The following is a 27,990-nucleotide window of genomic DNA, read 5'->3' as shown; positions in this document are numbered from 1 at the left end:
ACCTTCTTCAGGGTGGACTTGATTACCTCCACCATTGCATTAAGAAATGAAGGAAACGGTGTAGGCACTTGTGTATAGAGTTTTAATAGGTCACAATTTTACATACCATGCTTATATTTGAATTCATCAAAAAATAAATCAGCTACACCAAAGGGACAGACTTCACTTTTTAAATAACATGCACCGTAATGATGGGATGATCTTCTTCATGTTCCAAATACAGCAATGAACAAGCACAATCCGGAATTAAAAGCTGCAAGCGAATCTGTCTTTTTGTGGGATCCACAATGAGAACAATTTAAAAAAAAAAATCTAAATTACTTCCTCAACTATTGGTAACAAAGTAAATACTGTACTTTCACTTCACATACTTCCAAAAAAATCTTCAGTCTTCGACATGGAAGTTACTCTGTTGCTCGTGACACGAGCCCAGTCTTAAGTAGGGCTTTGTGCAAGTACGTTACACCCACTTGGCAACGCACTGGTCACCTGAAATTGAAACCTAACAATGTTACGAGGGAGTGCTGTTCACTGCAATGTTACAAGTGCAAGGTGCAGTCATTTGCACAATGAAAATATCTTTGAACAGACCAAAATGTAAAATATTTGATCCTCATAAGGCAACTTTTATAAAATGCCCACTTGAAATTGTCCACTATAAAATACTCACCTAAAATATAATAGCCCCCCCTCCCTCGGCCTAAAACTTTTCGATTAAGTGCTTCTAAAGTGACAACTAAGTGTCCTTTCACAGCACATCATTTTTGATTTGGGAGGGAGGCAGATGATTTTACTTGCCCTGACCACAATAACGTTACATCTCTGATAATACTCAAATAGCATGACCCCAATTCTGCTACTGCACCTCAAGTATATTTCTGTGATTCACACTCTTGTTGCAAGTAATGTGCACTCTGGATCTCTCCGAATTACAATTTAGTGTTACCATTTAGTTCCCAACACTTCTTGGGAAGATAATACATATTTGCAGTCTAAGCACCAACGTACAAATGAACCAACTATGTATCTAATGGGGACAAAAATGCTGGAGAAACTCAGCGGGTGAGGCAGTATCTATGGAGAATTTTTCCAGTATCTGCAGTTCTTTCTTAAACATGTATCTAATGGGGTTCCCTTTTGTATATATCATTAGGATTTGCAAAAATTCCATAATGTATCCCAAATTTGGTTCATTAGTTTTTCTAATGTCCCCATCTTGTGCTACTCAGCAAAGGTAGCAGTGACTATGATCCCACTGATAATAGCAGCTTTATGCTAGAAACGAGACAGTCTTTTCAGTGGCCTGACCCCTTTTTTAAATTATAAAGAGTACCATAACAAAACGGCCATTTTGAAGTTTAGAAACCACTTGGTACTACACACTGACATTAAATACTGCACTAGTGTAGAAAACATCAACTTTGCTAGAAATCAGAGGATATTAAAAAACAAAATGTGCAGTTATTCAGAACAGAGTAATTTTATCCTATACCATTTTAAAATCTCACACATATACAAAGTTAGTCCGAGTTCTTTGATCATTCCTACAAAGTGCAACGATGACAATGGTGAGACTGATTGCATTGCAGCAATGTACATGAGTACGAGCGCAGGGGAGAAGCAACGATCAGCAGCAGCGGACGTTCGGCCGAACTGGCGGCAGCTCTGGTGGAATTTCAGGCTCTGGCTGTAATGACAGGATGCTGTTTGATAACTCGCACTTGGGTACTTCAGGCATCTGAAAATGTAGGCGAGGTAAAACATTCCAATTATTTATGTTTCAGACATTAATCAAACGAACAGAACAAAGATGAAGGCAGAATTAAGAAGCAATAAATATAAATGTTACCAGGCAATTGAACCAACAACAAGAGCAATTGTGAGCTGCTAACTGTCTCATTGGAAGCCCTCTGACTCTCCGTAATTGGTCTTTACTGGACATTATCTTGCACTAAATTTTACCATGTACCTGTACACTTTGGATAGCTCGGTTGTAATCATTTATTGCCTTTCCGCTGACTGCTTAGCATGCAACTAGCATGCTTTTCATTGTACCTCGGTACATGTGACAATAAAATAAAATAAACTGATGTCATGATGTGTTGCGATTTCAATACAATTTTCCAAGTGAAAAGGCCTATTAGTCAACATTCCAAAATACACCAGCATAAATCCAATACATTGAAGCAGTACAAATTGGAAAGTAGTGTCAATAGAGTTAGATGAAGAGGCTTCCGAAAAAGGCTGATGTCAAGCATAAATACCAGCTTAGAGGTTGTGTTGTGGAATACACATTTTATCAACTATACCTCACAGGATACAACGTGGAAAACAGTAATTTTTTGATTGTCAACCATGTCCCATTGTTTGAAATTTGACAATTTAGATAATCGGACAGCAGCCCTCACTTCTGGCACTGGAAGGTAAAGTTCAATGTGCTCAATTTGCCAGGTTTTAATAGGCTGTCAGTGGAAACGATGTGAAGCGATTTCAGAAAAACGGATCATGTTAGTTCCTGAAGTTACACTTGGGACTTCATGATCATTATTTTTCCTGATCTTGATAGGAAACAAATTGTCAATAGGATTGACATTGAATGACAGCAATATCGATCACTAATAGTCAAATGAGCACCATTTATTAGAGAGAACGTGCAACAGGATCTCATTTGTCTCTGGAACCATGAGGCATTAGTTTTACCACCTACACCACTTTGCTGCTCAAATGCTAGCAAATGAACGCTTGCGATCTCATGTTTAAAAGCCTCCCACTTACCAGATACCCGTTTACATGTAAAATAGCCTCCCCCCAAATCAACTTTTAAAAGTTCCTATCTAATAACTTTAAAATCGGCCTTGAAAACCGTCGGACCAGTCCTATCTATTTTCATAATTCAAAAAATGATGGTCACTGGTCTCAAATTGTTTCCCTACTAACACTTCAGTTGCCTGCCCTGGCTTATTTCCCCCAAAAGGTTTGCCCCTCCTCTTGTAGGGCAATCTACACATTCATTGATAAGATTTTCCTGAACACAAATTACAAAATTCCACATCTAAGTTCTTAGCGCCACAGCAATGCCAGTTGATAATTCAATATTTGGATAAAATCCCTCTCTACTAAAACCCTATTACTCTTAGTCTGTGAATTCCCTACATATTTCCTCTTTTTCCTAACGATTATTGGCAGGCACCCATGTACAATCCCAAAGTGAATACCATTTTTGCTGTGTGAATGTGCACATTTGTCTCTTCATATTGGGGGGGGGGGGGGGGGGGGGAGGAAAAAGAAAAGGAGGTAGGGGTTAGTGGAGGTGCTGAAGTGGTAGAGAATTGGCTTCATTCCTGACTAGTGGGTGTAGCTTGTATGGAGCTTGTACTTTCCTATGACTCCATGGGCATTCTCTGGGTGAAGTGGTTTTCGCCACATCCACTGGTAGGTTAATTGGGCGTGAGCTGCCCCAAGTACAATACAATACGGTTTTATTTGTCACATTGCACATAAAGTGCAAGTGAAATGAATTTGTCAGCAGCGGTACAATGATAAAGAACACACAATACACAATAAAAATTTAACACAAACATCCACCACAGCATTCATAACTGTGGTGGAAGGCACAAAATTTGGCCAATCCTCCTCCATTTTCCCCCGTGGTCGGGACCTCAACCCTCCGCAGCTGTCACTGCAGGCATCCAGATGGTAAGAGGACAAGGTACAAGTCCAGGTAAGTCCAGAGTTGGCTCTTCCCCACCGGAGACCGCGGCTTTAGGTTGGTGTAGCCACAGGCCAGCGGTCGAAGATTTAAAGTTCCCGCCGCGCCACAGCCAGAAGCACCGCAGACTGCAGGGCCGGCAGTCGAAGCTCCACTCCAGGGGTGATGGTAAGTAAGTCCACACCGGGTCCGTGGTAGAAGTTGGCCGCGGGCCGGCGGTGGTGGCTTCTTTTGTATTGTATTGTATTCTTCTTCTTCCCCCGGGTCCCCCACGAGGGATCCCGGGCTGCAGACGCAGCGTCAGCTGGAGCTCTGCAGACCGCGGCTTCAGGCTGCCGGCTGCCATGGGCCAGCAGAACTGAGCGCTCCCCTCCAGCGGGGGCTCGCCCGCTCCACGACGAGAGTCTGTGCTGCGCCTGCCGCTGAAGCCCCGGGCGCATCTCCGGGAAAGGCCGCGCCGATCCTGATTGTTAGGCCACGGGGGAGGCGACCTGGAAAAAGTCGCCTCTCCGTGGAGGAGGCGACCAAATCTGTTTCCCCCTCACCCCACCCCCCACATAACGCACAAAGAAACACAAAACACACTTTTACTAACTAAAAAACAAAAATACTTTAAACCAGCGCCACGGAAGTACAATACTTCTTCCTGAATTCTTCTTCCCCCGGGTCCCCCACGAGGGATCCCGGGCTGCAGACGCCAAAAAAAGCTCTGAAAAAAGTTGAATAGGCGAGAGGTGGATCTGGGGAAGTTGATGAGGAAGTGGCAAATAATCCAGTCATTAACTAGATTGATTAATTTAATGTGATATGGTTATAGTGCGTAGAGCACAGAAGCATGCTGTTCAGTCCACCAGTCATCAACCCATCTACTTCAGCACCTCCACTAACACACTACTTTAATCCCATTTTCAATGTGATGGGTTGATGAATGTTTGGTGGACTGAACAGCCCGCTTCCGTGCTGCACTCACCATGACCAAATCACAGGAAGCAAATGACTGGCTTCTATGATGCACGTAGTCTCAGCAGGAGCCACTTCTGCTGGGCTCTGTTATGGATATGGATATTCATTAAGTTTGCTCTTCCATATAGCCATTCAATTAACCCAGCCACATATGATTGTTCTTGGTAAAAGTAATATTTGTAACGCAACATTGCTAACTTCCTAAGTAACACAATCTAAATTGGTCTTGAATCGCAGATGAAAGACCACAAACACTGCAGTAAAATGAACTTGCCTTATTTAAGATGTCATCCACAAGCTTCATAAAGATCTCACTGACATTGTAGTTGTCCTTTGCACTAGCCTCACAAAAACGCATGCCAGTTATCTGCAGAGCAAACTGCGGAAATTAAAGATGAAATATATTTAGCATGGGAGCTGCACAGAAATGTTCATTTTTATCTTTAAATTATTTCACTGAAAGCGAGAACAGGCCATTACAAAAAGTATTTGCACAGAGCGAGTCAGAAAAACAAGGAAGTAAAAAAATACAAATTACAGAAGAGTTTTTGGTGCAAAATTATTTTCAGAACCTGGTTAACTCAGATCCTTAAGACAGAAATTGAGCTTACTTTTATTTATACTTTCGAAGCATATGGTCAGCATTTCCTGCCATCCCGTTGACTTCTGAATGAAGTGACTCGAGAGATATTTCAAAGGGTACAGTCAACCATAATTCCTACGTCAGGATCCACATGTCAGCCAGATTGATTTAAGGATAATAGATTTGCATCCCCAAAGGACATTAGTGAAGCAGATATTTTTAAGACAATTCAGCATTTTTTGGGGGTTATGATTACTGATACAATTAAAATAAAAATTATTCCAGATGTACTAATTAAAGGGTTCAAAGGGTATTTTATTGTCACGTATACCAATTAAGGCACGATGATACTCGATTTACCACATGGGTTTCAGTTAGGTCCAGCACTTAAAAACAATGGTACTATATGCTTCACCATCATAATCTTAGATGATTTCTGAAACTAGGAATCACATCATGACAGCTGCTTTTAGTTTTAGCGATACAGCGCCCTTCGGCCCACTGAGTCTATGACGGCCAGCATTCCCCGCACACTAACACTATCCTGCAAGCACTAGGCACAATTTACAATTATTCCAAGACAATTAACCAACAAACCTGAACGGGAGGAAGTCGGAGATCCTGGAATGAACCCACGCAGGTCACAGGGAGAACATATAAACGCTGTACAGACAGCACCCGTAGTCAGGATCTAACCCGGGTCTCAGGCACTTAAAGGCAGCAGCTCTACTGCTAAACCACCGTGCTGTTACTAGGAATAACCACATGTGACCAGGGACTATAATGCATGAGACTGCATGAGAAAGCCCATGCAGTTTAAGGGAGAGCATACAAACTCCATACAGATAAGCACCCATAATCAGGATCAAACCCGGGTCCCTGGCACTTGAGGGCAGCAACTCTACCACTGCACCACAGTTCTGGCCCTCTATGATTTATGAGCCAATTAAATAAAATTTCCAACTGCATGTATTTAGAGACTCAATGCAAAATGCTTATGTTTACAGATCAACATCACACAAAGGGGTAAAGCTCCTGGGCAGTTCTGAAATCATATAACCATATAACAATTACAGCACGAAAACAGGACATCTCGGCCCTTCTAGTCCGTGCCGAACATTTATTCTCCCCTAGTCCCATTTACATGCACTCAGACCATAATCCTCCATTTCTTTCCTGTCCATATACCTATCCAATTTATTTTTAAATGATAACATCGAACCTGCCTCCACCACTTCCACTGGAAGCTCATTCCACACAGCTACCACTCTCAGAGTAAAGAAGTTCCCCCTCATGTTACCCTTAAACTTCTGTCCCTTAAATAAGTTAGATAAAATATGAGTGTGTCATTAAACAATGCCAGACAAAATGAAAAATGGAGAAAAGTAAATCACTACACATACAGAGCCATCCATAATGTTTGGGACAAAGATCCGTCATTTATTTATTTGCCTCTGTACTCCACAATTTGAGATTTGTAATAGAAAAAAAAAATCACATATGGTTAAAGTGCACATTGTCAGATTTTATTAAAGGGTATTTTTATACATTTTGGTTTCACCAGGAAGAAATTACGGCTGTGTTCCCCCCATTTCAGAGCACCATAATGTTTGGGACACATGGCTTCACAGGTGTTTGTAATTGCTCAGGTGTATTTAAAGGAGATATAAGAGAGCTCTCAGCACCTAGTCTTTCCTCCAATCTTTCCATCACCTTTGGAAACTTTTATTGCTGTTTATCAACATGAGGACCAAAGTTGTGCCAATGAAAGTCAAATAAGCCATTATGAGACTGATACGAGAATAAAACTGTTAAGAGACATCAGCCAAACCTTAGGCTTACCAAAATCAACTGTTTGGGACATCATTAAGAAGAAAGAGCACTGGTGAGCTTACTAATCACCAAGGGACTGCAGGCCTAGGAAGACCCCCACAGCTGATGACAGAAGAATTCTCTCTATAATAAAGAAAAATCCCCAAACACCTTTCTGACAGATCAGAAACACTCTTCAGGAGTCAGGTGTGGATTTGTCAATGACCACTGTCTGCAGAAGACTTCATGAAAAGAAATACAGAGGCTACACTGCAAGATGCAAACCACTGGTTAGCCGTAAAAGTAGGATGGCCGGTTTACAGTTTGCCAAGAAGTACTTAAAAGAGCAACCACAGTTCTGGAAAAAAAGGAATTTTGGACAGATGAAATGATGATTAACCTATAACAGAGTGATGGCAAGAGCAAAGTATGGAGGAGAGAAGGAACTGCCCAAGATCCAAAGCATACCATCTCATCTGTGAAACATGGTGGTGGGGGTGTTATGGTCTGGGCATGTATGGCTGCTGAAGGTACTGGCTCACTTATCTTCATTGTTGATACAACTGCTGATGGTAGTAGCATAACGAATTCTGAAGTGTGTAGGCACATCATATCTGCTCAAGTTCAAACAAATGCCTCCAAACTCATTGGCCAGAGGTTCATTCTACAGCAAGACAATGATCCCAAACATACTGCTAAAGCAATAAAGGAATTTTTCAAAGCTAAAAAATTGTCAATTCTTGAGTGGCCAAGTCAATCACCCGATCTGAACCCAATTGAGCATGCCTTTTATATGCTGAAAAGAAAATTGAAGGGGACTAGCCCCCAAAACAAGCATAAGCTAAAGATGCCCGCAGTACAGGCCTGGCAGAGCATCACCAGAGAAGACACCCAGCAACTGGTGACGTCCATGAATCCCAGACTTCAAGCAGTCATTGCATGCGAAGGATATGCAACAAAATACTAAACATGATTACTTTCATTTACATGACATTGCTGTGTCCCAAACATTATGGTGCCCTGAAATGGAGGGGGCAATGTATAAACACGGCTGTAATTTCTACATGGTCAAATCAAAATGTATAAAAATGGCCTTTATTAAAATCTGACAATATGATTTTTTCTATTACAAATCTCAAATTGTGGAATACAGAGGCAAAAAAATAAATAAATGAAAGGTCTTTGTCCCAAATACTATGGAAGGCACTGTACCTATGGGTATGAACACTGAATTCACCTCTTTCAGGTAATTAGACTACAAAGAACACCCCCCCCCCTCCATATCCACTCATCCCTGTGCCTCATCCTGGATTCTGACCCACTTCCCCTCCTTCCACGTACATTCCGTCCTCTGGCTTCACAATTCACCTCTTCCATCGTTATCTCAAACCTTTTGTCCTATCATCTGTGGCCTTTGTTCCACCATCTGCCAGTCAAACCCCCTTCACCTGTATCCACCTATCACTTATGTATGAGATACCGGAGATGCTGGTTTAAACCGAAGATAGACACAAAAAGCTGGAGAAGGGTCTCGATCCGAAACATCACCTACTTGACAGATATTCCCGGTGAATAGCCATGGATTGTTTTAACATGTAGTGCATTGGATCACCAGAAAACAATGAATAAATTGAATACACCAATGAACCATAACCAGAATAAAAGAACATTCACTTTGGAAATACATTATGCATCTCAGAAGTGGGTGGTACGGTGGCGCAACGGTTGAGCGCCAGAGACCCAGGTTCGACCCCAACTACGGGTGCTGTCTCTACGGAGTTTGTACGTTCTCCCCGTGGGTTTTCTCCGAGATCTTCGGTTTCCTCCCACACTTCAAAGATATACAGGTTTATAGGTTAATTGGCTCAGTGTGGGTGTAAATCGTCCCTAGTGTGTGTAGGATAGTGTTGGTGTGCGGGGGTCGCTGGTGGGTGCAGACCTGGTGGGCCGAAGATCCTGTTTCCGCTCTGTATCTCTGAACTAAACTAAAATGATGGTATCAGTGTATAAAAAAAACTTGAGGATGACAAAGTCTGTAATTTAAAATTACAATTTAGATGTAAAAGAGTGTACATAGAAAAATAAATTGGCGATATTAGCAAGCTGTGTTTATCACACAAAAGATAGACAACTAGGAGAAAATCCTAGAATATTAATACATTATCTCTCAGATCAAATCAGCCAAATAGCCGCCATCAACATCCCATCCTTTGCCTACTCAACCTTTGCCACTCGAGTACTACCCTGATAAACCCCTTACCATTGTAGATCAAGCAAGAATTCTTCACAAAATACTTTGAACCCAACCGTTAAAAGTTCTACTTCAGGACAGGGCCATATTTCTTGATCATTTCTTACCCTTTCTCCCTGCTGACGAGTGATTGTTCGTTCAACTTCACAATCCAGCTTATTTCCCACTAAAAGAAGCTCTGCGTCTTCTGAAGCATACTGTGAAAACAAAACAATCAGCGGCTTTTAAAGGTACAGCCTTATACAGATGGAGCACACTATAGACAAAAAACTCAAATGATTTCCAGAATTAGTGATATTAGAACCTTAATATCAGTTTGTCCCCTCTCCCCTCCACAAACAAATATGATTTTTTTTTGCAATTTTGCTACTCAATACCACTACTGCAAGTAAAGGCAAAGTTCACTTTTTACTTCAAGCCTTGGCTGCCACCTCCATCCTTCTCTCCCCAACAGGCTCATCAGCCGATCATCCCCTCCTTACCTGGTTCCACCTATCACTTGCCAGTTCTCGCTCTGCTCCTTCCCCGCACCTCTTTCTACCAGCTATCCTCCCTCTTCTCCATCAGGCTGAACTCCACCATTTAATGAAGAACGACATTGGCTCAGTTCTTGTCTCCACCAATTTAACCCTTTTTGCAATTCCTACCCTCCTTTGAGTTTTCATTCCTCAATTACCCTCATTAAACCACTAACCAGATGACCTTGCTATCCTTAGCCACATATATTCCCTTTCTTCTACCATCCCACCCCACCCTTCCTGCTACTTGATACTATAATATGTTGCCTTGCTTGCCAAATCTAATGAAGAACCCATGACTTGTAACATTAATTCCATTTCTCTTTCCACATATGGTGCCTGACTTGCTGAGTATTTCCAATATGTTCCCTTTTTATTTCCATGCTCTCCGTGACCTCATGGGTCGCCAGATACAAGTTTCCTTCCAAGTCTGAAAGATGCACGACTGCAAATTATCCTGAGTGTAGGTAGATAGCAGAATGCGACTACCCCGGAGCAACAAAAGCATTATGAATCAATAATTATTTGAATTATTCAATTATGAGAATATATCCATTCATCTGGACTAAATGGTTGAATGTTCCACGGAAGTTCCAAAGTAGAGGCTGCAAATACACCACAAAGCTACTGATTACTTCTGAATTAACTCCAGTTTCACATGACTCACAATGGTGGATTCAATAAAAATTGTTAATATTGCATTCATGCAGGGACTAATGGAAATAATTCATTAAGTGAATGGAGGAAAGGGCATTGTCATTCAATGTATTGAGGCGAGAGACCACATTTTCAAGTTAGCATTTATAAAATGGAAACCATTTGTTCCTGTTTCACCTTCTATGGTATTAAAAAGGTGACTATCAGAAAAGCCGCATTTGACTGAATGTTTGAGCAGGCAAAGAGAATAATTTCATATTTCAGACAATATTTTATACCAAATCACAGAGACCATCACATTTGAGATTGGTCACAGGCCCAAGTTAATCTCTGGCCATGTGGCCAGTCAAATATAGGTTTTTTAATTCCAAACTAAAGAAGAGCTTTATACCTTGCATAAAGACAACTTGTAACATTAAAATGCAATTAAATAACAGATTATATTTAAATTAAAAAAAAAGTTTTCTAATAGAAAATAAATATTCCTGCACATCTATATTCTTTCAGAAACAGCGAGAATCAAAGAAACATTAAAGCCAGCTTAGTCAAAATAGATATTGGAAAATTACAAATTCTTTGTCATTTTGTAACCTAGTAATTTTCTGGTTTAGTAGTCCAACTGGCATAAGTTTCAAGAGGTTTAAAACACTTTAAAATTATTTGGAATAACACGTCAAAGAATTGATATATCATTTTCATTACCTTGTCAATCATTTTCATCCATTTGGGTACATCTTCAAATGTTTCTTTTTTTGTAATGTCATATACCAAGACTATTCCTTTAGCACTCCTGTAGTACGCCGAAGTGATGCTGTTGAATCTCTCCTGACCCGCTGTATCCCTGAGGGGAAAATGTGAATTAAAATCTTTGTGTCCAATCTTTACTCTGTTGGACACAATGAAGCACATGCATTATGGGACATGTTTAGTTGGCTCTTTTCACCCTGCCACCACCTAGTCATGTCAGCAATCCAGGGTTCTGAAGGGGGGGGGAGGGGCCACACCAAGTGGTTTACCAAAATAACCATGGTTAATAAAAGCAATAAACCCCCCTACTCTGCAGTTGACAAATGCCAACTTGTAAAGTGTAGAGATTAAAAAGATGGGGAAAACCAAATGCATTGTCAAGACTGCATGAATCTTATTTGATTAATATACTAAAGCATCAATGCCCAACAATGAACTATAAATGGGCAAAAAGAGTGATTAATGGTATATAATTAAGAAAAGTACAATTTTAGGAGGTTCTACAAGCCAATGGAGCCAAGGGGAAGACGACAGGATATGTATTGTGGGGACTCAAAGGGGGTCTAGGAATGTATAGCTATCTATTCTTACATTGTTAAATAAATATTCCTATTGAAAGGCCTACAGAGCATTTTCTTTATTACCAGAGACTTTGAATATAAGTGTTGGGAATTTAGCTACAACTGTAAACAACACTAGTTAATGTACAACATTGCAGGAAATTTGCAATTTGGTTAAAGGACTTGAAAAGATTTGAGGATGCTGCCAAATTTTAATTGCCAGGAATACTGGATAAGGCAGGGATGTTCTGTGCAGAATAGAGGCGGTTGAGGGGAGATATAATTGATGTACCGGTAGATAAAATCATATAATAAAATTGAACAAGTCTCAAAAAATTAGTCAAAAACTGATGGGAACGATTCTCCCCCATCCCCCCAATCAGAAGGTGATGTGGATCTGTCCAAGAATGGTGGAGATAGAAACTCACATCATATTTTTTAAATTATTTGCATGTGCACTTAAAGAGCCATGAACTGCACGGATATGGACCCAATATTGGGAAATTGAGTTAGACTGGCAGCTACGGACTAGGATAGACTCGCTGGGCTGACTGGGCTTCCCAATTTTTTCCAGCTTCTATAAAAGGGGCAGCAATGTTATTTGATAACCTCTTAATGGTAAAGAATCCAAATAGTCTGGAAGCTATTTTAAACTGGACAGGGCAGTTGATTATCATCAAGTCATATCACAAATACAATCAAACTCAATACAATTTGAATAAAGTAGTACATTTTACCTCCACATGCTCCAGTAGAAAGAGTGTTATTATTTGCCAGCCTCTTGCAGACAGATCTTAAGAGTCACACAGATGAGGGATGAGAACACACAGACAGTTAGAAATTAGACTGTTAACTGGAGACTATGGATGAGTAAGGAATTTCAGAATAGTGCTGCAATCCAAAGCCAATCCTGCTGGGAAGTGGGGTGGGATGGAATGGAGTGTTAGTAAGCTTTTTTATTATCATTCACAAGAGTTTATGAAAACAAAGACAACTGACAACAAACCATGTGTCACACAGACTATCGGCGGCTACATTGACATTATGCATTCTGACTGATGGAACAGTATGACAGCGAGATGTAGTTTAGAGATACTGAAATCCTACATACCATATATTAGTACACACAGCAGCAGCAGTCCTACAGGCTTATTAAATGCTTTGAGTTAAATAAAACCAAGGAAAATTTCCTTTAACACTCAATGTTGGCACAAGTGGTTAATACCCTGAGAATGTCATGATAGTTTTTAGATTTCTATTGCTTGTAACTCCTTGCATTTTGAATAATATTTACTCCTAGTAAAAAAAATATTTGCACAATTCAAATGCATATTCCGATCACTGGAATTACGTGGCATGATTTAACACGGCATTCCAGTTAAGGAAAAAAATGAATAAAGATACAACTTTAATTAGCAGGAAGAACTGACGGTAATTGAAAACAGATTTTAAGCTGCTCTTTCAAGTTCATATCATATCGGCTGCAGCCAATTGCTTTAGTAGAAATGCCACATGTCGTTGCTGCTTCTACTACAAAAAATGGCAAGTTGCAATAATCGGTTATCTTGCTCCCACAACATGGGCAATAATAAAGGAAATGGGACATTAGACATCCAGGGCACCAAAGTGATTTAGCCTCCTTGTGGCCGATGACATATGTAATGGAGATGGAAAACAAATCATCCAGTGCAGTCTCAATATTGGGATGATAGTAGTGGGATAGGGATACAATGTGGAAAAGCTCGGTAAAGGGATGGAAAGAACGCACTGTACAGATCATTCAGCTGACTCAAAATCTATCCAAGACTATTTAAATAGCAGGTCTGAAGAAAGGCATCGATAATGCGAAATTCTCCAGAAATGCTGCCCGACCCACTGAGTTACTCCAGCATTTTGTGTCAATCAAAACTATTTCAATATTTCTGTGTCTCGGCTCTTTTGGATAACAAAAGCAGCTAATATAAATAAAATTAGTTGTGGAAATTTAAAAACAAAACTAGATTAAAAAAAATCTATGAGAAGAACGATGCAACTAATTTCAGTTTAACAAAATATATCTAGATTAAATCTCATTATTACACCTCTTGACTGCACAATATGTTAAAATTACAATTGGACCCAAAATGTACTGGACGAGATGTTAAAATATTAGTGCGGATCCTTACCAGAAATGGAAAACCAGCCCATGCCAAGGATGAGATTACAAGTGAAATTTCAAGTCAGAAGTAACAGGAATATGCACAGCAGCTGGAAATGCGTTGGTCACTTACCAGATTTGTAATCTAATTTTCTTCCCTCTTAGCTCTATTGTTTTGATTTTAAAATCAACACCTATAAACAAATACAGTAAAAGGAAAGGAGGAATAAGAAGCAAAAGCAAATACAAGGTTGAATTCAATAGCAAAAATCAAAAATTTCCAACAGGATACATAGCACTCTGTAAAAGCAAACCTTCGTATCACAGGAAAAGGATAAGGAAAGAAAGGCCCCCCCGAATTGGAGCGGATACTGTAACTTTCTGCACACATGCGATTTGTGTGTGTGTGAAGTGAACATAATATTGTGCATTAATCCTTTTGGTGACCTTGCTAAACGAATCACACCATCCTATTAGGACACTACACTATTAGGAGACTGTAGCCAAGTAAAATAAGATACAATAACAGGCAAGCATGTAACAATCATCACTTGTCATTGTCAAAACCACAAGACAACTGCATCTCTGTATTTAGCATGAAGGACACGGAAACTAGTGCCTTCATGTGAGGGAACAACAATTTCCTGGAGCATATTAACATTATGAAGCAGGTGGAGTTGGCGGTCTTGAACTGCACAAAGAACGATGACCATGACATAGGACATAACCAAGAGTATCCTAGGACATTATGGAAAGCAAGGGAGGAGATTGCCAGAGACTTTTATACCTTCATTAGCCCCAGATGAGAACTGGAGAGATGACGTGTGCCTGTATTCAGCCGGGATAACAAAAGGAATTACAGGCCAGCTAGCCTTATGTCGGTGGTGTAAGAGTGAATTCAAGAGATTCTGAAGGATGGAATTTTGTTTTGGATTTGGAAGGCAAAAACTGATTAGGAATTGTCAGCATGGTTGTGTGTGCACAAAGTAGTGTTGTACAAATTTAATTTGGTTTGTTTTGAAGGGTGGTAGACATTGTTTGCAACGAAGAAGGGTCTCAACCCGAAACGTCACCCCAGAGATGCCGAGTGTCTGAGCTACTCCAACATATTGTGTCTACATTGTTTACAAAGATTGTGGCAAGGCGTACTACGTCACGCATGGATTGCACGGGATCCAGGAGGAGATAAATTGGATACAAAATGGATGGAATTGACCTTTTAGATTTTGATTAAAAGCAGTTGGTTTCTTTTCTAAGGCAGTGTCAAATGTAAAAATAGTCAATGGTGGACATAAAACTAGAGGGCATAAGTTTAAGGCGAGAAGAAAGTGGTATTTAGGGGACGCGAGGAGTAACTTTTTCCACGCACAATAGTAGATATCATGAATGAGCTGTCAGAGAAGGTGTTGGAGGCAGGAACAACATTTAAGAGGTTCTGGCCAGGTACTTGAATGAGTACAGCATAGAAAGATATGGAATTAACGCACACAAGGGAGTTAGTATAAATAGGCATTTTCAACTTCGATGCGCTGGGCTAAAGGGCCTCTATGACAATTACTTTGACTGGAATTACTGTCCAAGTCTAACATGACTACCTTCATACATGACAGTATCTTCAGTACTTCTTCAAAGGTAACACTGACTGCTCTCAAGACACTTTCATGGACTGCCCCTAGTTCCTCCGCCCTATTGTCTTTCTACTCAGTAAATATAGGAGAAATACTTATTGAGGACCTTGCCCCTCTCCTGTGGCTCCACACAGAGGTGACTGCTTTGATTCCTGAGAGGTCCCACTCTCTCTCAAGTTACTCTTTTCATCCTTATGTATTTATAAAATAGTTTGGAATTGTCTTTAATGCTACCTGGCAGAGCTATCTCCTGGCCCATTTTTGCCCTTCTGATCTCCCTTTTCAGTTCCCAAAACTCATCCATGGTTGCACTTGATCCCTGCTGCCTATACCGGCCCCATGCATCCTTCTTGTTTTTAACCAATGCTTCAATTTCCCTCGACAGTCAAGCTTCCTTACATTTGCCTGCTTTGCCCTTTACTCTATCGGGGTCATACATATCCTGAGCTTTCGTCAACACACTTTTTAAAACATCCCACGGTCAATGTTCCTTTCCCCTCGAATAACCTGCTCCAGTCAACTTGAGCGAGATCTTCTCTCATACCCTCAAAGCTGGCCTTACCCCCAGTTGAGCATTTTAACACGTTGACCCTCTCCGCCCCTATCCATAACTATCTTAAACCTAATCGAACTAAGTCTGAAAAGGCCCACCCATAAACACTTCATTAACTTGCCCTTCCCAATTTCAGAATATTAAATCCAGCGTTGTTGCCCTCTCACGTGTGGGAGCCTCTACATAGTGCTTGAGAAAACTCTCCAGAACACCTTTGAGGAATTACACCCCATTTAAACCCTTCACACTATTATTTTTCCCAATTTATATTGAGAAAATTAAAACCCCCTTCAACAACAACCTTATTTGACCTGCAGCTGTCTGCAATCTCCTGGCACATTTGTTCTTCCAATTCCCGTTGACTATTTGGGGGTCTGTAGAACACCTCCAACAAAGTGATCATCCCTTGAACAAGTGATCATCGCTAGAATTTAGAAGATTGAGGGGGGATCTTATAGAAACTTACAAAATTCTTAAGGGATTGGACAGGCTAGATGCAGGAAGATTGTTCCCGTTGTTGGTGAAGTCCAGAACAAGGGGTCACAGTTTAAGGATAAGGGGGAAATCTTTTAGGACCGAGATGAGAAAAACATTTTTCACACAGAGAGTGGTGAATCTGTGGAATTCTCTGCCACAGAAGGTAGTTGAGGCCAGTTCATTGGCTATATTTAAGGGAGTTAGATGTGGCCCTTGTGGCTAAAGCGATCAGGAGGTATGGAGAGAAGGAGAGAAGGCAGGTACAGGATACCGAGTTGGATGATCAGCCATGATCATATTGAATGACAGTGCAGGCTTGAAGGGCCGAATGGCCTACTCCTGCACCTATTTTCTATGTTTCTTGTTCATCAGCTCTACCCATATAGCCTCACTAGACGAACCATCTGTAATGCCACCTCTGATCACAGCTGTGACATCCTCCTTAACCAACAATGCAACCCCCCCCCACCCCCCCTCCTCTTTTTCTCTCATCCCTGTCTCTCCTGAAGCTCCTGTACCCCCGGAACATTGAGCTGCCAGTCCTGCCCCTCCCTTAACCAGGTTTCAGTCATGGCTACAACGTCCCAGTCACTAATACCAATACACTCACTAGGCTTATCTGCCTTACCCGTCAGGCCCCTTGCATCGAAATACGTGCAGCTTAAACCAACCCTCCTTCATTGCTCTCCGCCTTTCACCGGCCCGTTTTTCCACACCACCCTCCATACCAACTTCTAGCCTCTCACGTGCCTCTGTCCAGTACAAGATCCCACCCCCCTGCCAATCTAGTTTTGAACTGAGAGTTGGTTGAACTCTTATCGCATTTGAACCTCACTAAAATGTTCTTCCAAACTGGGCACTTGTTTTTCGGTCCACCTTGAATTTCACTTGCTTTGTCACAAATTGGAAGAGTCTTTACAACCAAGATATCCTGCATATCAATTGTGCAAAATCGTTTTTATACAGGAATTCTTAATTCCCCAGTACATGTGCAGAAAATAATTACAGTATCTTTCTGAGGTAAATAGAACACCCACAGCAGAAGATAAGGGCCTGTCCCACCATCATGCGATTGCATGCGACTAGCGCGACCAAACGGAAGCGGAGTTCGCGCTAAGTACGCGCAAAGTTCACGCGTGATGTACTTTACGTCAAACTCACCAATCAGCTGGGCAGGCGGCGGGCAGACTGAATTTGGACATCGCACGGCGTCGGCGTCATCACGCAACGGCATGCCGGGCGGTGACGTCACCGTGCAACGCCACGCGCTAGGCGTACATCGTCAAGACGCTACGTACGACATCAAGACCCTGCGTACGCCGTCGAGACGCTGCGTAGCCCTCAATACGCCTTCGGGCCAACAGGCCGTTGGCGTGCAGAATCTTCGGACAGTGCAAGATTTTTAGAGCCCCGTGCGATGTCGGGACCAGCCCCGCACAACTCCATATGCTTTCGCCGATCGAAGTGGGACCGGCCCCACGAGGCCGTACGCCTCAAGCGACCACGTTTGGTTGCGCTAGACGCATGCAATCGCATGCTGGTTGGACAGGCTCTTTACAAACCCAACAGAAAACCAGGTGAAATGACGGGTAGCTGTCACAGGAAACAAACACAGATATCAAAGTTGTATCAAAGTTCCAATGATGTAAAGTTGGTTTAAACACAAAGAAGTGCCTTGTTGCATAAAACCAACCTTTCTAACCTTTTAACTACTATTTATCTCAAATGATTTGATCAGGAAGCGAGAGTCAGAGAGATAGAGCACAAATTGCAGATGCTGGTTTACACCGAAGATAGACAAAATGCGAGAGTAACGCAGACGAGACAAGCAGCATCTTTGGAGTGAAGGAATAGGCAACGTTTTGGGTAGAAAAAATCAGTCCGAAGAAGGATCAGAAAGGTCACCCATTCTTTCACTGGGTGTCCCGCTGAGTTACTCCAGCATTTTGTATCTATAATAGGATATAATTATCTATCATAGAAACATAGAAACATAGAAATTAGGTGCAGGAGTAGGCCATTCGGCCCTTCGAGCCTGCACCGCCATTTAATATGATCATGGCTGATCATCCAACTCAGTATCCCGTACCTGCCTTTTCTCCATACCCTCTGATCCCCTTGGCCACAAGGGCCACATCTAACTCCCTCTTAAATATAGCCAATGAACTGGCCTCAACTACCCTCTGTGGCAGAGAGTTCCAGAGATTCACCACTCTCTGTGTGAAAAAAGTTCTCCTCATCTCGGTTTTAAAGGATTTCCCCCTTATCCTTAAGCTGTGACCCCTTGTCCTGGACTTCCCCAACATCGGAAACAATCTTCCTGCATCTAGCCTGTCCAACCCCTTAAGAATTTTGTAAGTTTCTATAAGATCCCCTCTCAATCTCCTAAACTCTAGAGAGTATAAACCAAGTCTATCCAGTCTTTCTTCATAAGACAGTCCTGACATCCCAGGAATCAGTCTGGTGAACCTTCTCTGCACTCCCTCTATGGCAATAATGTCCTTCCTCAGATTTGGAGACCAAAACTGCACGCAATACTCCAGGTGTGGTCTCACCAAGACCCTATACAACTGCAGTAGAACCTCCCTGCTCCTATACTCAAATCCTCTTGCTATGAAAGCCAACATGCCATTCGCTTTCTTTACTGCCTGCTGCACCTGCATGCCTACCTTCAATGACTGGTGTACCATGACACCCAGGTCTCGCTGCATCTCCCCCTTTCCCAATCGGCCACCGTTTAGATAATAATCTGCTTTCCCGTTTTTGCCACCAAAATGGATAACCTCACATTTATCCACATTAAACTGCATCTGCCAAACATTTGCCCACTCACCCAGCCTATCCAAGTCACTTTGCAGTCTCCTAGCATCCTCCTCACACCTAACACTGCCCCCCAGCTTAGTGTCATCCGCAAACTTGGAGTTATTGCCTTCAATTCCCTCATCCAGATCATTAATATATATTGTAAATAGCTGGGGTCCCAGTACTGAGCCTTGCGGTACCCCACTAGTCACTGCCTGCCATTGTGAAAAGGACCCGTTTACTCCTACTCTTTGCTTCCTGTTTGCCAGCCAGTTCTCTATCCACATCAATACTGAACCCCCAATGCCATGTGCTTTAAGTTTGTATACTAATCTCTTATGTGGGACCTTGTCGAAAACCTTCTGGAAGTCCAGATACACCACATCCACTGGTTCTCCCCTATCCACGCTACTAGTTACATCCTCGAAAAATTCTATAAGATTCGTCAGACATGATTTACCTTTCGTAAATCCATGCTGACTTTGTCCAATGATTTCACCACTTTCTAAATGTGCTGCTATCCCATCTTTAATAACTGACTCTAGCAGTTTCCCCACTACCGATGTTAGGCTAACTGGTCTGTAATTCCCCGTTTTCTCTCTCCCTCCCTTCTTAAAAAGTGGGGTTACGTTTGCTACCCGCCAATCCTCTGGAACTACTCCAGAATCTAAGGAGTTTTGAAAGATTATTACTAATGCATCCACTATTTCTGGAGCTACTTCCTTAAGTACTCTGGGATGCAGCCTATCTGGCCCTGGGGATTTATCGGCCTTTAATCCATTCAATTTACCCAACACCACTTCCCGACTAACCTGGATTTCACTCAATTCCTCCACCTCCTTTGACCCGCGGGCCCCTGCTATTTCCGGCAGATCATTTATGTCTTCCTTAGTGAAGACGGAACCAAAGTAGTTATTCAATTGGTCCGCCATATCCTGGTTCCCCATGATCAACTCACCTGTTTCTGACTGCAAGGGACCTACATTTGTTTTAACTAATCTCTTTCTTTTCACATATCTATAAAAACTTTTGCAGTCAGATTTTATGTTCACTGCCAGTTTTCTTTCATAATCCATTTTTCCTTTTCTAATTAAGCCCTTCGTCCTCCTCTCTGCTGGTCTCTGAATTTCTCCCAGTCCTCCGGTATGCTGCTTTTTCTGGCTAGTTTGTACGCATCATCCTTTGCTTTGATACTATCCCTGATTTCCCTTGTTATCCATGGATGCACTACCTTCCCTGATTTATTCTTTTGCCAAACTGGGATGAACAATTTTTGTAGTTCATCCATGCAGTCTTTAAATGCCTTCCATTGCATATCCACCGTCAACCCTTTTAGAATTACTTGCCAGTCAATCTTGGCCAATTCACGTCTCATACCCTCAAAGTTACCTTTCTTTAAGTTCAAAACCATTGTTTCCGAATTAACAATGTCACTCTCCATCCTAATGAAGAACTCAACCATATTATGGTCACTCTTGTCTTGAATATCAATAACCTTTCCGCTCTGGTGCAAAATTCATTACCCCATCCCATATTCTCACAACGCTGACACATACTATATGGTAACTAAAAGATGGAGTGCAACAACTTGCCAAGATTACTTTACAGACACCTCTATAACTAAAAAGAACAAGAGTCAAGACAATGGGAACACCAAATATTACATTTATTTTCTAAATTATGTACTATCATGGCGCGTATTGTTCCTTCATTGTTGCTAAATTGACATTCTTAAATCTCTTATCCCTCTCCACTCAACACAAGACCTGCAGTAATTATAGAGCACAACCAAGGTCAAACAAATTGGCTTAAGCATTGCAACTTTTTTTCCCTGTCTTTCAAGAATACCAATCTGCGAATCAAATGCATACCATATTTCCCGGCAATGAAGACGTTATTTTTTACCCTAAAATACGGCCCGAAAATTTACCTGCATCTTGGGAGGCCGAAGGTTAGCTTGGTGGCCAAGAAAGATAGACCTGGGCTAAATCACTTTTAAAAACGTGGGGAGGGGGGACCACACACAATGAGGCCGAACACAGGGGTCAGCAACCCGGATCCGGCCCGTAACCCGAATTCACCTGGCCCGCAACCGTGTTTTTTTTCCAATTAGTTTTCGATCTGGGAACTGCAGCCAGTCCCGGGACACGAGGGCAAACTGGGCGCTACAGCCAGAACTGCCAGCCGACCTGGGGCAAACTTGCCCACCTGGGAACTTCAGCCATTCGCAGGGCACGCTGCCAACCTGGTGAGGCAGTAAGTCCACCAGCTCCGCCACTATATTTTATTTTCCAACACACAAAAAATTATACGTTGATAACTTTGGTTACGAAAAAAAAAAAGAAACTTTCCATTTTCAGTCTTAAATCTATGTAGGCCATTCGGCTCGAATTGCCGAATGGCCTACTCCTGCACCTCATTTCTATGTTTCTATGTGATGCTATGTCCCCCTTTACAGCTACTGTATGTTTTAGTTAAGTTCAAGACTATGGGGCCATAAAGTTGCTGCCTAAAATTGCCAGAGACCCGGAATTGATCCTGAATATGGGTGCGGTCTGTATGGGGTTTTCTCCTTTTCCCTTTGATCGCATGGGTTTTCTCCGGGTGCTCTTATTTCCTTCCACATTCCAAAGGTGTGCAGGAACCTTTTTCAGACACAACCCAAAACGTAATATTTTCCTTTTGTCCAGAGATTCTGTCTGACCCGTTGAGTTACTCCAGCTTTTTGTGTCTATCTTCAGTTTAAACCAGCATCAGCAGTTCCTTCCTACACACACGATACTATACGATAAAACTTTATTAATCCCAGGAGGGAAATTGTGTGTGTGTGTGTGTGTGTGTACAATTAGATCTATCTATCTATCTATAATTATATAAAACTCTCGTGCCATCCAACCGGCTGCCTTTATGCCTTTTGATTCGTTCCATCGTGTGATGTCACAATGCCCAATGCTCGCAGATGTCCAATCGGAATGGCCGATGCTCACAGATGTCCAATCGGAATGGATCCATTTACATGTACGGCTGCATTTCTTCCTTTGATTCCTTGCCACGCCGAATCCAGACGCACAATCGCCGAGATCTTTTCCATTTCGGTAGAGAATTCATTTTTCTTTCTACGTATCCGCTCCTCATTACATTTCGTCGTGTTTAAGTACATGTTTTTAATCAAATCCTTCTTCCCCCCCCCCCCCCCCCCACACCCCACAATATTTCAAAAATAAACTGGCTTCTCACCCATAGAAGCAGCCATTTGGATAGACATTTCACTTTTCATTCCAACTATCCACTCCTCATTAGATTTCGTTATGTGTATGTTCACATTTTTCATTAAATCCTTCTCCCCCCCCCAAACTCACTCATTTTGTCACCTCCTGCTGACCAGCGACCATAACGGCGGCTGGCGCCCGCATCTCGCCTCAAAGCCACCATTTAAAACCAGCCGCACTGCTCATTCCTGAGCCGCTTATGTTGGAGGACCACGTCTCACATGGGGGCTACGGGTAGGGAACGGCTGTGTTGGGGGAGCCGGGTACAATGGCATGGCTTTTAGGTTGGCCAGTGGGTCTGCGGCTTCCCACTGGCAACCGGAAATTTCGACCCCTCACTACATACATTCTATCACAATGCTTGCAATATTAGATATATAGATATATAGACTCTCAGGTGGCTTATGAGTCCAATCCTGGCTTTGAAAGATCATTGGCATTCAGGACAGGCAATTTTAGATGGCAGATCTGACTTTGCTGCCTCTCTTTCCGTTTTCTTCTCTTTTCTTCTAATTCTGCGCATCTCTTGGCTTCAAAGGTCGCTGTTCCTTCTTGGATGATGGTTCACCAGAGTTTCAATAGACAATAGGTGCAGGAGTAGCAATAAATTACATATTGCACAACATAATTACACTCAACTACTGAACGGGTGGAGTTAATATTTTTAATGACCCAATTTAACATTTTTAATACCTTTAATGCTGCAGCACAATCCTGGGCTTGTAAGTTCTTATTGGTGCCAATCTTGCAACCACATAGGATTGTGTAGTCTGAACACATTCAGTATGCCTCATATTCCAGGACATATCAGTGCCGTTCAATCTGTTCACTAAATAGCAGATATGCTACTTCAACAGCAGTTTTATTTAGACATTGCTTTAGTATTTGTGAATAGTAAATACTTCTAATGTAAGCATGTTATACTAAGAAACGTGGCAGTATCAAAAACAGCATTTTAATTTTGTTTTAACTTCCACTTGATCTCTGGTTTAAATAACCCACCCTGATCCTTCTGTCCTTGTACCCCTTTTAAACGTGACAGCTTTCGTTCATTTTACATTCAATGTCTACAGCCAATTGTGAGAGCTGATGGTACAACTTTTCACTCTTTCTACAATCTTACAGGTGAGCATCAACTATATAATCGTAAAATGGTGATCAACCGCAACAAATGGGACGATGAAAGATGGGAGAATTTGCATGATTTCCATCCATAGAATTGCACGAAAACTTTGTTCACATTGCTGATAAATAACTCAATAAAATTGCCACCTCACACAGCATTGCATTATTTCCAGCAGTCAGTGGACGACTACTGTCAAATAATCTAAGATAGGCACATACAATGTAATGACCTAGAAGAAAGGTGTTTAACCCAACTTTTAAACAGCTCACAAATTCAAATAATCTAAAAAGCTGAAGTTACGTTGGCTTTAGTAAATGATAGAGGTCAATCTGAGGCTGACCAACCAACTGATAATAAAATAGAAGTCCACAGGCCGACCTGGACGGAACTCCAACACGGCAATCCTCGGCAAAAGATCCCAGGGCCCCGTGTTGTTAAAATCAGCGCCGCCCGCGGCTGGAAGCTCCGCAGACCACAGCTCCACAGTGCAAAAGTCAGCAGTCCACAGTGTTAAAGTCGGCAGTCGCTGCTCCAACATGGCGACCCAGGTAAGGCATCACCCGCTCAGCGATGGCACTTCAGTGCTGCTCCGCTGCTTAAGCTGAAGCTTTGGCCGGTCTCCGGCAGGAAAAGGCTGCACCAATCCAGATGGTAGGCCGCCAGGAGGGGGCGAAGATGCAGCTCGGAGGAAAGACGCATCCACGACCAGGTAGTGACTGAGAAAAACATTTCTCCCATTCCCCACATGAAAAGACTAAAAGACCTCCATAACAAAACATTTTGACAGAGTAAAAATGTTTTTAAAAATGAAAGAACAGCTACAGGCAAGGCTGCCATACTCAACGGCACCCCCTTCCTTGAGATGTAAATAAAGTTGAAGGGGGAGATGTAATGTAAATGCCAGCAACCCTTGAGGCCAGGAGTAGAAGCTGGCAAGTGTGCTTATGCCTCGTGACTGAGGTCAAGTGACTTTCCAGAAGTTTCTGTTAGTTGTTGGGAAATAAACTATTCTTACAAGATATCGGATGTGTATTTATTGTGCTAGTCACAACAGGGTTATACAGACATTACAAACCTGAAAAGCGACCTCAATTTCACTTTGCACAGTTGCTGTATGACCTGCTAAGTTTCCCCAGGATCTATTGTCCATCTATCTTGATTTGTTTTATTTCAGATTTATAATCGTGTCTTTTGGACCACATACTCAATGCAGCTTCTAATTGTAATCTATGGTTCATTAGCTCTTTACATAGAAACTCCAACTACAATATTAAAACAGAAAGATTTGATCTAAAAAGGATACTTGACAATCCATTCATTTGAATAAATTTAGGAGGATTTATTTACAACATATCCAAACAAGTGTCCACTCTTTCAGACGTTAAAAATCAAAGGCTCTCTCACCGAATGACCATTTCTTCATTTTCTCTCTGATGCTTGGCAACAATAATCAGCCCTTGCCCATCCAAACTCATTTAAAAGCTGTACTAACTCATCTAAATTGTCAGTATTCTTTGAATCTTACTATTTATCCACATTCGAGAAACATTACTTTAGTCAAAGATCGCTTCATCTAGATAACTGATTTTGTTTGCCATTAACTTTAAGGATAATCTTTATAAATAGAAGATGTCCAGATTTAGTCACAAGGTAATGAATGAATTAAATTTTAAAATTAGATGTTCAAAAATTATGTTCAATTAATCAGTGAAGTGATAGTTTTGGAAACCAGGTCTCCCTGTATATGTACCCAAAAACCCAACAGCTATCATGGATGCTTATTCTATCAGGGGTTAATATGTACATTAACATGCAATTTGTATTTATAGAGCACTGTGAAGCAAATTTGCACCTAGCCGTCTCTCCCACACACCAAGATACAAGTTAGCAACATGGCATATGGTTGGATATTTTGGAAAGCGGAACAGAAAGACAATAAAAGAGTGATGGCAGGAAGGAAGAGGGACTATTGGGTGAGGCCGAGAGGGGCAGCTGGATCTCTGACCAGGATGGTGGGAGGAGTGGAGGACAGAACAAAAGGACCACAAGCCAATCAGAAATAAGAAACTGCAAACGTTGGAGTCTTGAGGTGGAGGATTAAACCCTGGAATGTTGATCTGGAGGATTAACCTCCACAAACTGAGTCTGAAGAGAGGGTCTCAACCAGTGTTGTTACCAATCACTTTTTCCAGAGATGCTTCCTGACCTGCTGAGTTACTCCAACAGTGTATTTTAGTAAACTCCATAAAGCGCTCAAGGAACTCCAAAGGATCAGCAGCAACTGCGGAGTGAATGTCCACTTGTCAATTCAGGTTAGGACCCTTCTTCAGACTATCGGGACTTTTGGGTAGGGAGGCAGCTATAGTAGCAGGGTCAAGTTTCCAAGTTGGAATGAATGGTGGGGGTGCTGCAGGAAACCCAGCCTGCCTGACCGGAAGAATGGAAAGATAAAGAGTACATTGTTGGCTGCCCAGCTGTGGAACATAGAACAGCTATGGCACAGGAACGGGCCCTTCAGCAAACAATGTTTGTGTCGAACATGTTGCCCAGTTAAACTGATCTCAAAGGCCTGTACATGATCCAGATATCCCTCTATGCCCTGCACTCCCGACCCAAAACGTCACCCACCCATCCCTTTTCTCCTTAAATACTACCTGACCCATTGAGTTACTCCAACGCCGTGTCTATCTTCCATTTAACTTTCCCCCTCTCACCTTACAACTATGGCTTTTAGTGTTGGGCACTTCCACGGCTGGAGGGGTGGGGTGGGGTGGTGGGGAGGGGGGGAAGCTCTGACTTTACGTGTATTATAAAGAGGGGAAGACCAAGGTCAGGACTCCTGTAGGATCAACATCAAGTCAGAAGACGAGGGTTTGGGCCCGGGTACCCAGGCGAGGGTTTGGGCCCGGGTCCCAGGCGAGGGTTTGGGCCCGGGTCCCAGGCGAGGGTTTGGGCCCGGGTCCCAGGCGAGGGTTTGGGCCCGGGTCCCAGGGCGAGGGTTTGGGCCCGGGTCCCAGGCGAGGGTTTGGGCCCGGTCCCAGGCCAGGGTTTGGGCCCGGGTACCGAGGGTGGATTTGCAGTCCCCTCGCTGAGGGGGCCCGGGTCCCCGTGAAGCGCTGGGCCCGGGTCCCAGGCGAGGGTTTTGCCCCGGGTCCCAGGCGAGGGTTTGGGCCCGGGTCCCAGGCGAGGGTTTGGGCCCGGGTCCCAGGCGAGGGTTTGGGCCCGGGTCCCAGGCGAGGGGGTACCGGGCCCAGGCGAGGGTTTGGGCCCGGGTCCCAGGCGAGGGTTTGGGCCCGGGTCCCAGGCGAGGGTTTGGGCCCGGGTCCCAGGCGAGGGTTTGGGCCCGGGTCCCAGGCGAGGGTTTGGGCCCGGGTCCCAGGCGAGGGTTGGGATCTCGGGTACCCAGGCGAGGGTTTGGGCCCGGGTACCAGGCGAGGGTTTGGGCCCGGGTACCAGGCGAGGGTTTGGGCCCGGGTCCCAGGCGAGGGTTTGGGCCCGGGTCCCAGGCGAGGGTTTGGGCCCGGGTCCCAGGCGAGGGTTTGGGCCCGGGTCCCAGGCGAGGGTTTGGGCCCGGGTACCAAGCGAGCACCGAGGCCCGAGACCGCCTCCAGCTCCATCTCCCCCAGTGCCCACCTACCGACGGTGGATTTGCAGGCCTCGCTGAAGGTGTCGTCCGTGAAGCGCTCCATCAGGCTGGTCTTGCCCACGCCGCGGCTGCCGATGATGATCACCTGCAGCTTGTAGTCGGCCGGTCGCGGCGGCTGCCTCCGGCGCCGAGAGTTGGCCGGGCTCGCCGAGGCCCCGCCGCTCCCCGACACCGATCTGGAGTTGGAGGTCAGCCCCCCGCCCCCGCTCCTCCGTGGCACGGCCGCCCGGTCCATCGGCCCCGCTTAACCGCCCCAGCCCCTCTTCCGCCAACAACAAGCTCAGGCCGGGCTGGCTGGCTGACCGTCCGCGCTCCTCCAGTATCCCACAGTGCGCTGCAAGACCCGCCTGACGTCACCCATTGCTCATTAATATTAATGACCGAAGCCACGCCCACTCTGTATTTGGTCTTCATCGATGATCTTTGGTGATGGTTTGAAGAAGGGGCTCGGCCACAAAACACCGTCTGCCCCTTTTCTCCATAGATGCTGCCTCACCCACTGAGTTCCTCCAGTATTTTATGTCTACTTTTGGTCAAGTGAGTTTATTGTCA

General features: G+C 43.2%; 1 protein-coding gene across 1 annotated transcript; it reads right to left on the bottom strand.

The window, feature by feature from the left end:
- Positions 1-68: 68 nt before the first annotated feature.
- On the bottom strand, positions 69-27,753 carry rab12 (RAB12, member RAS oncogene family). The gene is made up of 6 exons (XM_055633927.1): positions 27,430-27,753; positions 14,071-14,131; positions 11,196-11,334; positions 9,426-9,515; positions 4,947-5,051; positions 69-1,738 (listed from the first exon to the last, which is right to left on the bottom strand). The coding sequence occupies exons 1-6, from the start codon at positions 27,671-27,673 to the stop codon at positions 1,628-1,630; spliced, it is 750 nt and encodes a 249-aa protein (XP_055489902.1). The 5' UTR covers positions 27,674-27,753; the 3' UTR covers positions 69-1,627.
- Between the last annotated feature and the right edge of the window lie 237 nt (positions 27,754-27,990).

The sequence above is a fragment of the Leucoraja erinacea genome, chromosome 4 (assembly GCF_028641065.1).
Source record: "Leucoraja erinacea ecotype New England chromosome 4, Leri_hhj_1, whole genome shotgun sequence".
In the NCBI taxonomy this organism is placed as follows: Eukaryota; Metazoa; Chordata; class Chondrichthyes; order Rajiformes; family Rajidae; genus Leucoraja; species Leucoraja erinaceus.
The sequence above is the reverse complement of the archived record's forward strand: the minus strand, read 5'-3'. Positions and strand labels throughout refer to the sequence as shown.

Coding starts and splice junctions, on each gene's coding strand:
- rab12 (XM_055633927.1), bottom strand. CDS start 27,673: ATGGACCGGGCGGCCGTGCCACGGAGGAGCGGGGGCGGGGGGCTGACC. Junction 11,335..14,070: donor AAAATTAGATTACAAATCTG/GTAAGTGACCAA, acceptor TTTTCCCCTCAG/GGATACAGCGGGTCAGGAGA. Junction 9,516..11,195: donor GGATGAAAATGATTGACAAG/GTAATGAAAATG, acceptor TTGTTTTCACAG/TATGCTTCAGAAGACGCAGA.